The following is a 12,452-nucleotide window of genomic DNA, read 5'->3' as shown; positions in this document are numbered from 1 at the left end:
CTGCATACCTTCTCCGAGTACTCGTTTCTTTTTGGTACGATGTTCGTATACGGTCTTGAGAATATACTTATACAACCTTAACCTATTCTAAACTTACCAAACCGAGCTTAGCTAAAAGTAGTTGACATGGAAGAATTAGTGACATTCTGGAAAGGGTGGGCTGTTTCTTTTGTTGGTTGATCAATAGGTTAGTGTTTTCGACCCAAAAAAAAGAAAAAAAGATCAATAGGTTAGTGTGATCTGCATAGTTCTAGTTAACACATGTCTATAACAACAACTCGAAAAGAAATTACAATGTGTTTTCATAATAACCAAATGCTTGTTGTTGCTCTCTTTCATCTAGGCTTTGAATTCGAAGTTGGTTACTTTTTCATGCTTTGAATCCATATGCCGTTTCTTTTTTTCATAACTAAAAAAAGTTAAAATGTGGTTTTATAATCAAAGGATGTTTGCTCTCTTCTTTTTCAGTTTTAGGCTTTGAAGTTGGGGTCAAAATTAAGATTGGAATATAGTAATTAGTTTTGGTTGTTTAGGTTTTTTATTATTCTTATACAAGTGATATTGGGGGAGGGGGAAAATCGATTCTAGGACCTTAAAAACAAAGTTAAATGCACTTAATTACTTGAACTACAAATTCATTACACCAAATTATATGACTTTTTTTGTTGTTGAGAGGGGCAATAGTATATTAAACTCACACACACTACACGGATACAAAAGGCTTCGATGTTACTAGGAGTGGAGACATTCATTATATGAGACTTTCTATTTTGTTAAGTTTCTGATGTGGGACTGTGTGTATTCTTCAACACGACTCTTCACGTGGGACCACTTTTTAGTAGGCCATATGTGCAACAAATTCCACATTGGTCTCCTTTTTATTATTATTATTATTTTTAAATTTGGGGTTTATTTGATTTTGATTCAATTTGGGGGTTTTTGTTTGATTTGGGTTTAATTGGATCCAATCAACTTACTCGTTTTGATTCCATGTTAAGATTTCAAAGGGACGGACCATTGGCCCACTACTAGCAATATCGATATTGTCCCCAACTTAACCACCTATTTAACGGGTGTGAGGTTTTATACAAAAGGCCTTGATGTTATTATGAGTGGAGTCATTCATTATATGAGACTTTCAATATTTTGTTAAGTTTCCGACATGAGACTGTGTGTATTCTTCAACAAAACATTATTGACGAAGCAATTACTCCAAACCATTACATCGGTGAATCCTTTGCATAGTCCTTTTAAGTATACATCTTTAATGTAAAGAAGAAAAAAATATGATCAATAATGCATAAAGACAAGTGTTCCATGTGCAACACAGAACGTTTTGGCATGGATTGTCTGCAATATTTTATTGTTGACTTATGTCGACTCTCCAAGTTCCTTTTATTAGATTTCTGCTCCATCTAAACATTGCTAAACAAAATCAAATTAATTAACGCAGGCTCATTGTTGTGTTATAGGTGTAAATCAATAGAACAACTGCTTGCATTTTGCAGAGGCCAATACCACAACATTCTGAAATCATTAACTTGTCTATCATTCTTCTCAAAATAAAACTTGTCTATCATTCAAAAAACATCCACCGTATTGTTATAAACAACCACCAGTACACATTAGACACCAGAAAATAAAGCCCCTCAAGTGAGAGGAAAATATACAGGCATAACCTTACTCTTTACAAATTGATAAACAACTAGGGATCGACCGAGGATTGGATATCTGAGGTCTCATTATATTCCCGTGACTCCTACAACTAAAACCCTAATATCATATTAGACAATCACTGCACCCTTTTACAATCCAAACTGTTATGAAATGAGCCAAATGAAAAGAAATATGGCATCGATCCATGACCTTGTTTTCTCAAATCACCGATATAGAAGAAATGGATAAGCAATCACCGGACTAGACCTTATATTTTGAGGTTGGTCCGGATTCTGTACCACCCCTTCTTGCAAACGCCGACGACCTTCCATCCGTGTTGTTCGAAGAAAGATCGAAGATCTTTGCTGGTTTCCTTCATTTGTCTACGCAGCTGTCCCATACAAAGAAAAAATTGCAGGCCTCGAATTTAAATGGCGTCTCTGTAGCTCTGTTTAGTCAAATTAATGCACTTTGCTTATGGCTATATATGTGAATGGTGGAATATGCTTGTGGCTATTTTTCATTCAAATTTTAACGTTGCAATCACCACCAATAAAATTAGGAGGTTCAGTTTTGGTGGAAGCTCGTTCACTGGTTTGCTAAGTATTATCAAACTATAGAAGGTTCCAGCCGTTTTCTCTGTTTGGTTAGGTGGCTTCGAGGCGGTCTTATTTTAACAGCGTTCTGTTACTCGAAATTGCTTAACAAACAATTTAGCCGGGAACAGCGGCGCCAACATGTTTCATTGGTTCGTAAGGGCTTTTTATTTTACCACCAATGGACAATTAACTTTACCCCTTTTCCAAGTCAAAGTATTTTGAAAGTGGCTTCTTTCGGGTTTGTAGAATTACTCGACACACTTAGCTTGAGTCGTAAAATAGGGCTCGTTTGAGAATGATTTTGGGTAGGTCAAAAAGCACTTCTATAGGGAATTACTTTTCCAAATAATCACTTTAAGCGATTTTAAGTGATTTTATGGAGAAACACATGGGAGGTGTTTATGTTTCATAATCACTTAAAATCACTTAAAGTGATTATATGGAGAATTACATGGGAGGTGATTCTCCCTAGAAGTGATTCTGGCCTATTTAGAATCACTCACAAACGAGCCCTTACTCTTATGCACGCATTGAGAAATAAAAATTAGATAAATAGGTCCATATTTTTTGTTCTAAGAGAGAAGAAGCTGACAATTAAAACAAGTTATTAACTAGCTCTTTACATAATAGTATTTTTCACATGTTTAATCATAATTTTTTTTTTTTTTTGCCATGATTCAGCCAGAAAAATTGTAAGAGGTTTGTAGCTCAAGTGGTTAAGAATATTTATCTATGCTTTCAAGATTCTATGTTCGATTTTCCCTCCCCCAATATTACTTGTATATTAAATAAATAAAAAACCAGAAAGTTGAACAAACTGATTTGGCATTGATTTTACATGAAAATTCTGCTCTGTTTGTTTATCTTATTGGCTTCTAATGAGATGAGTTTAATGTATTTTATTTGGCTCATTGTTTCTGGCCCTCCTTGTTATATGTTCCAATTCTCTGTAATTGACAATGTTATTCAATGCAATCCCCTCTTTTTCGCCAAAAAAATAATCGATGAAACAGCATAATGTCCAAAACACATTTTCTTGATTTTTCACTCATAGGCCAAGCAAAATAACGAAAACGCCTCGCACTACCAACAGGAGTTGGTCCAAGTGGAAGGGGCTTGGATCCTTTAAACAAGAGGTCCTGGGTTCGATCTCAGGCGCTTGCGAATAGAGCAGACTTTGTTGGGAGAGGTCCCCGCTTTGCGCCCAACAGTACCTCGAGGGTTAGTCCCCACAATCGCGCGGGGATACCTTGGTTTTCACCCAAAAAAAAACGCCTCGCACTGCAATCCTCTACTGGCGAGACTAGGGCAAAGGTAGCAAGTGAAGCGCCATTGGTCAATTTGGCGCTATCTTATTGGCTGGAGCTACAGCTAAACATAAGTGTTTTCAAAAACCGTCACTCTTTGGCAACTACCATTCCTACGTAGAAGAAAGACTGATTGGTGAGTGGATCGGTTACTCACCCGCCTCCCCATGGACCTTCTTCCTCAGACCCTCTCAGGTGCGTTACCCTTCACCCTGGTTTAGGGTTAGGGTTTCTGAAATTACTTTCTCCAATTTCTCCCTCTCTTTGCGTCCCGAGCTTTTCTGGTTTCTCTACAATGGAAGAACCATCTTCTTCTTCCTCCTCCTCATCTTCTTCTCACGGTGCTTTCATCAGTAGGGACACTTCAGGTGCTGCTGCGACGTCGTCTTCGAGCGCTTCGCAGGTCCGCGAAGAGGAGGACGATCACAATCAGTATCAGCAGCACACCGATTTTCGGCATCCGGAGGTAGAAACCCACGAAATCGGCACTTCTTATGGAGCAAACCTATCGCCATTCGATGAGGTGTCAACAATCATTCGGGACGACACTTGGTCCTGCATCATCGTCCTCCTCACCTTCTGGTTCTTTGGTTTGTATCTATATCTAATTTTCAAATTAACTCTGTTTTTAACATAATTGTTATTTTCTCTTCGATTATTATTAGTAATTAAGCTGCTGATTGGATGGTGCAGTTTCGATGACTTTGATTTTGGGAGTGTATGGGTCTTCAAGTTTAGAGCTAGGCCCTAATAGTTCAATTCTTCTGCAACCTAACTCCATATTTGTGCAGTCTGTAAAGGTATTTTTGGCACTAGCTCTACCATTTTCCATTTTACCTATATGATTCTGTCTGGTAATCTAGGTGGGTATTTATTAGGTAGAAGAGCTGAATATATCAAGTCCTGGCCCTGTACTATATGGTTTCTATCATACTCCTCCTCTTGATACTGAGACAACTTGGTCAGAAACGCATACTGTCTCCGTTCCAGCTGATTCTCATCAGGCAAGTTTGCTTAAAATGCTTTCTATGGAGTGTTCTTTTCGTTTTCTCATAGTTTGTAGTCCTTTTTTTATCCTCTAGTTGTTGATTTGGTTGATAATTTGCTCTGCTTCTTCTTCAGGAGTGGATATATTTCCTAAATGGCGGGTCTCAAATAAGTATATCATACAGCGTGTACTCCTCTGTTTTTCTTATTATCGCTCAAGGTATGTACCTACCTACATTTCGTTTTCTTTTCCCATCCAAACTTATAGCTTGCTTTTCACTTTAGAAGTGTCCATGCTAGTTACACTTCTTGAATATTATTACAGCAATGAAAATTTAATATCTTCATTCGTCCGTTTCACATAAGTTTGAGTATATTTTGATTAGTGTAGTGAGCTATTGAGGCAATTGGAACATAAATTGCTTAATTTGGTGATGGCTGCTATGCAGTCATTGCCCCTCCGCTCAAACTGATGCCTAGAACTGCGATTCTATAAATAGCATGCCACATAAGTGAACCAATATTGCAGAGCAATTTTTCTAGCCGAAGTCATAATTAGCCACATAAGGGACCTATTATTCTTGCTGCACTACTTCTTTTACTTTAAACAGTATGAATTATTTGAAACTTTTCTTCTCTGCAGTTTTTCATGCATTTTTTTTAACTGATTGAAAAATGCATTCGACCTTCATAGCATTCTGAAGCTAGCACATTGCAGGTAAAGAAGGCCTCGCTCAATGGCTTGAAGAACCAACATATCCTAATACTACTTTATCATGGAACCTCATTCATGGTGAGGCTTGAAGTCAGGAATATGATCTTCATTTTTGTTTTTCAAAATAAGTACTACACTAATGTCAATTATTGCTTCTTCACAGGAAGTGGTATGATTGAGCAGGACATATCAAAGTCTTCCAGTTACTATGTTTCTGTGGGTAACTTGAACACAGAGGATGTGGAGGTAATTGTCGAACTATGACCTTGGAATTTGAATCCATTGTACACTTTTTTCCTTTATTATGGTGTGTGCTCATCCACTTAAAAAGCTATATTGGGAAATAGTACTTATGGGATTCATTGTTATTTGGAATAAAATAAGGGAGGTGATTTTCCCACTCCCATTTTCTCCACTTACACCCTTTTGCTTTTTAATACTTTTTAATTAATATTGTTCTTTTTTGTTCTCTCTTTCCTATTATACCCTTATTCTACATTAAGGTTTTGATAACTGAAATTAAGAAAAGTTAACAAAAAAATAAAACAAAAAACAAACAAAAAATCTGGAAAATGGATAGAAATGTGAGTATTTGTATATCAAATTCTTAGTTTTTTTTTACCAAGTATGTGAGTGCTATTTATCTTTGTTGTAGTTAATAGATAATAAATTTTTTAGACTAACATATAAATATGGTAGAAGAACCAAAGAATGCTACTAACCAAACTGTCATTAGGAGCTATGCAGAAAGAGAAAGAACAAAAACCCCAGCATTGGGTCTGTTATAGTGGTTATTGACCATAACCCCAGCATACAGCTAAAGTGAGTGAATTACAGGTTGAGTGAGAGTAAAAATGCAAAACATTGTTCTTCATAAGACCTGTATATCCTGATTTAGGGATGAAAGAGTTTCAAGATGACATGAGGGCTTTGAGAGTATTCCTCATAAGGGTCTCTATTTTCCCCTTTTCCTAATGCTATTATCTTACATTCAAGAATATTGTGGCTGTTTGATGTTATCTTCCCACCCCTTTATACTATTCACTTGGGTTTATCTTTGCATTGAACAGGTGCAATTGAACTTCACAGTGAATGCTTTATTGTACAATACAAGTGCAGCTTATTACAAGTGTTCTTTCAAGGGTGCATCCTGTAGTTTGAAAATTTTGTTTCCCGATGGAAATGCAGCTGTATTAACCTCTCCTGGTCCAGAGCAGGTAAGGCTGTAATCTAGTGGATTATCAGAAGAAGATGTCACCCTGGAAACTTGTGTTCATTTGGTTCTTACCCTTTACTCTAACATTTCTTTTGGTTGCCCCAGGATATACCTAATGCAAACCAGTATGTCAAACTGTCATATGGACCAAGATGGGCCACTTATATTGTTGGTATAGGTAGACTCATTCTCCCATTTCTTCTCATAATGGAACCTTTATGTATCAATCTTGTACAATATTTAATTTTCTAGCATGTAGGTGGGATGACTGTGCTTATGTTAGTGGCCTTCAACTTCATGAACAAGTTCCGATGTACCAATGAAGATGGAATAAGAATACAACAGGACGGTTTCAGATCTGAGAGAGCCCCATTGCTTTCATACAAAGATGAGGATCAATCAAGTTGGGGTTCATCGTATGACTCTGCCTCGAATGATGAGGGGGATCTTGAAGACTTTCTGGCAGCAGGTTCTCTTGAAGGGAAGTCAGTAAGAGTTGGTGAAAGTAATAATACTCGTCGTCTTTGTGCAATTTGCTTTGATGCTCCTAGGGACTGCTTTTTCCTTCCCTGCGGGCACTGTGTGGCTTGTTTCGATTGCGCAACAAGGTATTATTCTCTACTGTTTCTATATGTCATATCTAATTGTGAAGTTACTCTATTCTTCGGCCAGCAACAAGTCCACAAACTAGTTGTAACAGTTGACAAGGCCAGTTGTTGATTAGGCCATACATAGTTCTGATTTCGGAAGAGCCTCATCCAATGAGCTTTTAAAAATACTAGTAACCAGTGATTCAGGCATCATATTTGGCATGTTCATCATTTTGTTATTTGAATTGCACTTCATTGCATGCATTGTGGCTATTTCAGAATCCAATTTAATGATTGATTACTTGTTTCAATTCTCCCAGGATAGCAGAGGCAGCTGCTACTTGTCCAATTTGTCGTAGAAACATAAAGAAGGTGAGGAAGATTTTTACAGTTTAAGTAATACACAGCTCCATGTAATACCGGTAGGCGCCATCACTTTACTGCCTGTCAATAGAACTGGTGAAGCTAATTTTAGCTGGTTACCGGGGTAGTTTCTGAGTGTGGATTGGCCATGCCTTGTGGTTTTTCAGTGGCTTTCCGGTATGTAATATGATTTCCGGCTGTAGAAAGCCTCAATACGCCCAAAATAGGATAAGTAATTCAAAAGTGTATTCTTTACCCCCACGTTGTAGGTTGGGTTCAGTTTTTGGGTTTTCTATATCAATCTTCAATGGTAACAATGTTGTTGATGTATATTACTATATTGTTTGGTTAACCACTTTTTCTGAGTGCGTCACAAATTTATGTATCTTATTTTGTGACTGAAATTGAACTCAATTTGTCACGAGACCTTGTTGGTTCAAAAGGAAAAATAACTGGTTGTAAAACCTGGTTTCATGAATCTAAGGATAATGTAAAGAACTTTTTTTGTCAATTTGGTCATTGTGTTTAGTTTTATTAGCAATTATATGGACAATTTTCAAAATTTTCTCAAATGAGCTTTAGATCACAACCAAAAACTTGTTTAAACTTGCGATTTTCACTCAGGATCGCTGAAAATCATGCTCGTAGCCTTGTTTGATTTTCAAATGAGACTTATAAATCCCCAACTTGGAGTTAAAAACAAAAACTACAAATTCTTTGAGATTCAATTTCTTAATGAAATAAACACACAAATTCAATATGAATTTATTAGTTATAGAAACCTCATGAGGCTCCTTTAAATTGAAAATTTGGAATCTATCCAGTGAATTATTGTAATAACAAAAATTGCTTACAAAACCAACCAGATTGAATAAATCGTAAAAAAATACCAACGGGGTGTTAATTGGATTGACTCATGTCTTTAGTATGCTCCTAAATAATCTTGGATTCAAGCCTCCATAATACATGTGTATGTGAATTACCCCTCCCTTTCCTAACTTAGGAAAAAAAAAAAAGGTTAAACAATATAACCACAGTATCAAAATTGCAGTTTAGCATAAGGGTTACAAGTATCTAAGATAAATGAATAAAGTAGGATGCATCAATGAAAAGTGAAGACTGAAGAGGAACAAAGATTTAGTTTTTGGTCATTGTCTTTTGTCCTGGTGGTGGGTGAAAGAGAGTCCAATAAATGAAGTCCTCCTAAATGCTCCCAACAAATCCGGCAGAAAAAGATAACGTTAAATAATGGAAAAAATAGAGAGGAGAGGTCCAAGTTGAAGACGCCTCTTCTTTGGCCAATGCGAATCGCCGCCGCCTCCCCCACCTTGGGTTCTTCTAGTATTGAGAGCAGAAAATGTGGTCAAAAGATGCTTTACAACTCTTGCAGTTATGTGCCTCCTTAACCTTAGTCCATTACTATATATATATATATTTTTTTTTGGTAAGGCATTACTATATTTTATAGTCATACATTTTTTTCAGGCATGATGATGTAAAAGTAAAATTTTTACTTCTAGCATACATAGGTTTAATTCTTTTGCAAGCTTTAGCTTTCAGCCCCTCAATTCTCTCTCTCTCTTTCTCTCTCTCTCAAATTATCAAATTCTCAGATTTTTGGCTCCCCCCTCTAAATCATAATTGAAGAAAATCCTTATAAATCAATATGTCCATTTTAATATGCCACATTCTTACTTCGTATACAAAATTATTTACTAACTGGCAAGAGATATTTAATTATATACCAGAAGTCTTTCATTTCATATTCACGTTTTGTACCGGAGATTATTATGAATTGATGGACATTATAAGGTTATATTGCAATATTTTAGAGTATTATATGTCAAAATTTGAATAACAACGAAATGAAATTGAAATGACTATATACAATGAGTCAATTGAAATTCATTCCAAATATATAACATCTAGCTATACATTGAATCTAAAGTTTTCTATTTTTGTATATAGCAAATGTATTTTTATTGTCAAATACAAATCCTTATATAGAAATGCCCTTTACACTTATACTCCGTTTGGATGAAGGAATTGCCAATTACTTAGAATTCTAAAATGACGGAATTTAGATTTCCGTCATTTCAATTTCTAGCAATTGAAGATTTCTGTGTTTGGATTTATGTATGTCGGATTTTGTAAATGAAAAATTGAAAATTTCAATGTTTGGATATCTCATGTAAATTATAAATGATAGAAATTAAATATTTCGAAAGAAAGAAAAAACTGATAATCGACATAGAAGGTGTTCCTCGAAGTCTAAAATAATATATCGTTTGATAAACTAAATAACTCAACTTAAACAAACAGAGCATATTAGCAAACCAAATCACTCCCCACGTGCAATAAACATCAGCAACATACTCTTTTTTTTCTCAATTGGGAGTGCCTTCAGCATCTGAAATTGTTTGTCATTTTCTATCAGCCAAGCACATGCTTTGAGTTGTTCATTTTCACTAAGACCTGGTACTACTTGTACTTCAGCATATACCTCTGCTGGATCAAGGTTCTTAGTATCAGCACGGATAAACTCTTCAAATGATAAAGCCATTCTAGCAATCGAATCAGCAATAACATCTTTAACAGCACCTCTTTTCTTTGTAGGAAGAATATCAGAAGAATATCAGTATATACAAAGTGATAAAGCTAGCAAACAACTACAGAGTGATTAATGACTTTTTTTATATGAAAAGTTTGGCATTTTTTTATTTATTTAAGTTTTGGCTCCATGGAAAATATGAATTCCTGCACTACGGAAATTGTGAAATGACGTCTATTTTGGTGGAAATTAAACTTGGGAATTTGATGCCTCAATTTCCATGATTTTTTCCGCGCATCATTTAATGAATTCTGCGCTTAAGTTGCCAAACAAGGGAATTGTCAATTTCTTCTCTTAAATTCCCGGCTTTTAGCTAAATTCCGAGTTATTTTCCAGCATCCAAACGGAGGGTTAATTTCCACCTCATATATAAAGTGGGTGAAAGAGACCCGTTAGATGCAGCGGTTGTGAGGAAATCAATTGAGGGTTTGGAGTTTGGACCGTTGAGATTGAAAATTTATTACTTGCATTTCTTTCTGTTGAAAAATATAATTATAATTCCTAAGATCTGCACAGTCAGAGTCTTACGTTTTTATCACCAACGACTGGAAATTTCAGTTCCCACGTAGCAAAACGATTCGGCACATTAAAATGCGTGGCCTGGAGTCTAACAAACTACCAAGTGGGTATCTTCACCATACCAACTCTCCATTCCCAGTCTCTCCACCGTCCGATCACCATACTTCACACCATCAATCAAGAATTCTGTATAAAAATAAAATCAAACGGTCCTCATTAAACACACTGCCCAACCCCACCTTCTAAGCCCACGCGTCCTGACCTCGCGTGGCACCCACCCCCTCTTTCTTAGAACCATTCAACCGCCACCCTATATAAATCCCTCCAATCCATTCCCCTCCCAAAACCCTCGCCACCCTCGCCTCTTTCTCTAGAACCTTCAGTCTCTCTCTCTCTCTCTCTCTCTCTCTATCCCCCTCTAGAAATGGCGGGTTCCGGCGTGGTAGCTGTGTACGGAAATGGAGCAATCACCGAGAGCAAGCAATCGCCGTTCTCCGTCAAAGTGGGCCTGGCCCAAATGCTCCGCGGCGGCGTCATTATGGACGTCGTCAACGCCGAGCAGGCTCGAATTGCAGAGGAGGCAGGCGCGTGCGCCGTCATGGCCCTGGAGCGGGTGCCCGCCGATATCCGGGCCCAGGGCGGGGTGGCCCGAATGTCCGACCCGCAACTCATCAAAGAAATCAAGCAGGCCGTGACCATACCCGTCATGGCCAAGGCCCGAATCGGCCACTTCGTCGAGGCCCAAATCCTTGAAGCCATCGGCGTCGATTACGTCGACGAGAGCGAGGTCCTGACCCTCGCCGACGAAGAGCACCACATCAACAAGCACAATTTCCGGGTGCCGTTCGTCTGCGGGTGCCGTAATCTCGGCGAGGCGCTCCGCCGAGTCCGAGAAGGAGCGGCTATGATCCGGACCAAGGGCGAGGCCGGCACGGGGAACATCATCGAAGCGGTGAGGCACGTGCGGTCCGTGATGGGGGACATTAGGGTTTTGCGGAACATGGACGACGACGAGGTGTTCACTTTCGCGAAGAAGATCGCGGCGCCGTACGATCTGGTGATGCAGACGAAGCAGCTGGGGAGGCTGCCTGTGGTGCACTTTGCGGCGGGAGGGGTGGCGACGCCGGCGGATGCGGCGCTGATGATGCAGCTGGGTTGCGACGGGGTGTTTGTCGGGTCCGGCGTGTTCAAGAGCGGTGACCCGGTGAAGCGGGGGAGGGCGATTGTGCAGGCTGTGACCCATTACAGGGACCCAGATGTACTGGCTGAGGTGAGTTGCGGGTTGGGCGAGGCCATGGTTGGGTTGAATTTGAAGGACGAGAAGGTGGAGAGGTTTGCTAATCGGTCTGAGTGATGAAACAATCTTTGTTGTTTGGGAGGAGAAGGAAGGCGGTGTTTGGGTGGGTGGGTTTTAGTTTTTTTACGTGTAAAAAATTAATTAAAGATTATGTTTTTGGGTCGTTGTTTGTTTGTTTGTTGGGTTTAGTTTTTGCTTAATTTAATAAGGAATGAAGTTTATGTTTCTGCTTTGTAGCAGCTGATAAAACAATCTTGGTCTAATTACTGATTATTAGCATGCTAATCTTGTAATGTTTATATCATTATATGTGCATTATGCGAATCATTCAACCGGTTTTGGTTCCAAGTTGCCTGGGTTTCGACTGGTGTTTGCTTTCTTTGCTCACCACTAACATAAGGGAATAGTGTTTTGGCCGTTTGGGCTTCATTCTTTCAAAAGTTTGGGATTTTCTGGGTTAAGGGCTAAGATTATGAGTGATTCAACGGCTAATTAATTTATTCAACGGTTAGCCTCATCTAAAGAGCAACTCCACCCATTTGCCATGACAAAGGGGCAATGTCAATTACTATTCACATGAGATATGAGAAGA

At 38.3% G+C, this 12,452-nt stretch overlaps 2 protein-coding genes across 2 annotated transcripts; both read left to right on the top strand.

Moving 5' to 3' along the window:
* Positions 1 to 3,688: 3,688 nt before the first annotated feature.
* Positions 3,689 to 7,785, top strand: APD2 (RING/U-box superfamily protein). The gene is made up of 10 exons (XM_021974635.2): positions 3,689 to 4,152; positions 4,256 to 4,362; positions 4,441 to 4,566; positions 4,685 to 4,769; positions 5,268 to 5,342; positions 5,428 to 5,510; positions 6,335 to 6,481; positions 6,586 to 6,658; positions 6,740 to 7,088; positions 7,391 to 7,785. The coding sequence occupies exons 1-10, from the start codon at positions 3,858 to 3,860 to the stop codon at positions 7,464 to 7,466; spliced, it is 1,416 nt and encodes a 471-aa protein (XP_021830327.2). The 5' UTR covers positions 3,689 to 3,857; the 3' UTR covers positions 7,467 to 7,785.
* A 3,110-nt stretch (positions 7,786 to 10,895) lies between these two features.
* RSR4 (Aldolase-type TIM barrel family protein) lies at positions 10,896 to 12,112 on the top strand. Its single transcript, XM_021947932.2, has one exon. The coding sequence runs from the start codon at positions 10,988 to 10,990 to the stop codon at positions 11,915 to 11,917; it is 930 nt and encodes a 309-aa protein (XP_021803624.2). The 5' UTR covers positions 10,896 to 10,987; the 3' UTR covers positions 11,918 to 12,112.
* The last annotated feature ends 340 nt before the right edge of the window (positions 12,113 to 12,452 follow it).

Source organism: Prunus avium, chromosome 6, assembly GCF_965620075.1.
Source record: "Prunus avium chromosome 6, drPruAviu1.hap1.1, whole genome shotgun sequence".
Taxonomy (NCBI): domain Eukaryota; kingdom Viridiplantae; phylum Streptophyta; class Magnoliopsida; order Rosales; family Rosaceae; genus Prunus; species Prunus avium.
This window is presented reverse-complemented; position numbering and strand designations above follow the sequence as displayed.

Coding starts and splice junctions, on each gene's coding strand:
- APD2 (XM_021974635.2), top strand. CDS start 3,858: ATGGAAGAACCATCTTCTTCTTCCTCCTCCTCATCTTCTTCTCACGGT. Junction 6,482..6,585: donor CCTCTCCTGGTCCAGAGCAG/GTAAGGCTGTAA, acceptor TGGTTGCCCCAG/GATATACCTAATGCAAACCA. Junction 6,659..6,739: donor CACTTATATTGTTGGTATAG/GTAGACTCATTC, acceptor TCTAGCATGTAG/GTGGGATGACTGTGCTTATG.
- RSR4 (XM_021947932.2), top strand. CDS start 10,988: ATGGCGGGTTCCGGCGTGGTAGCTGTGTACGGAAATGGAGCAATCACC.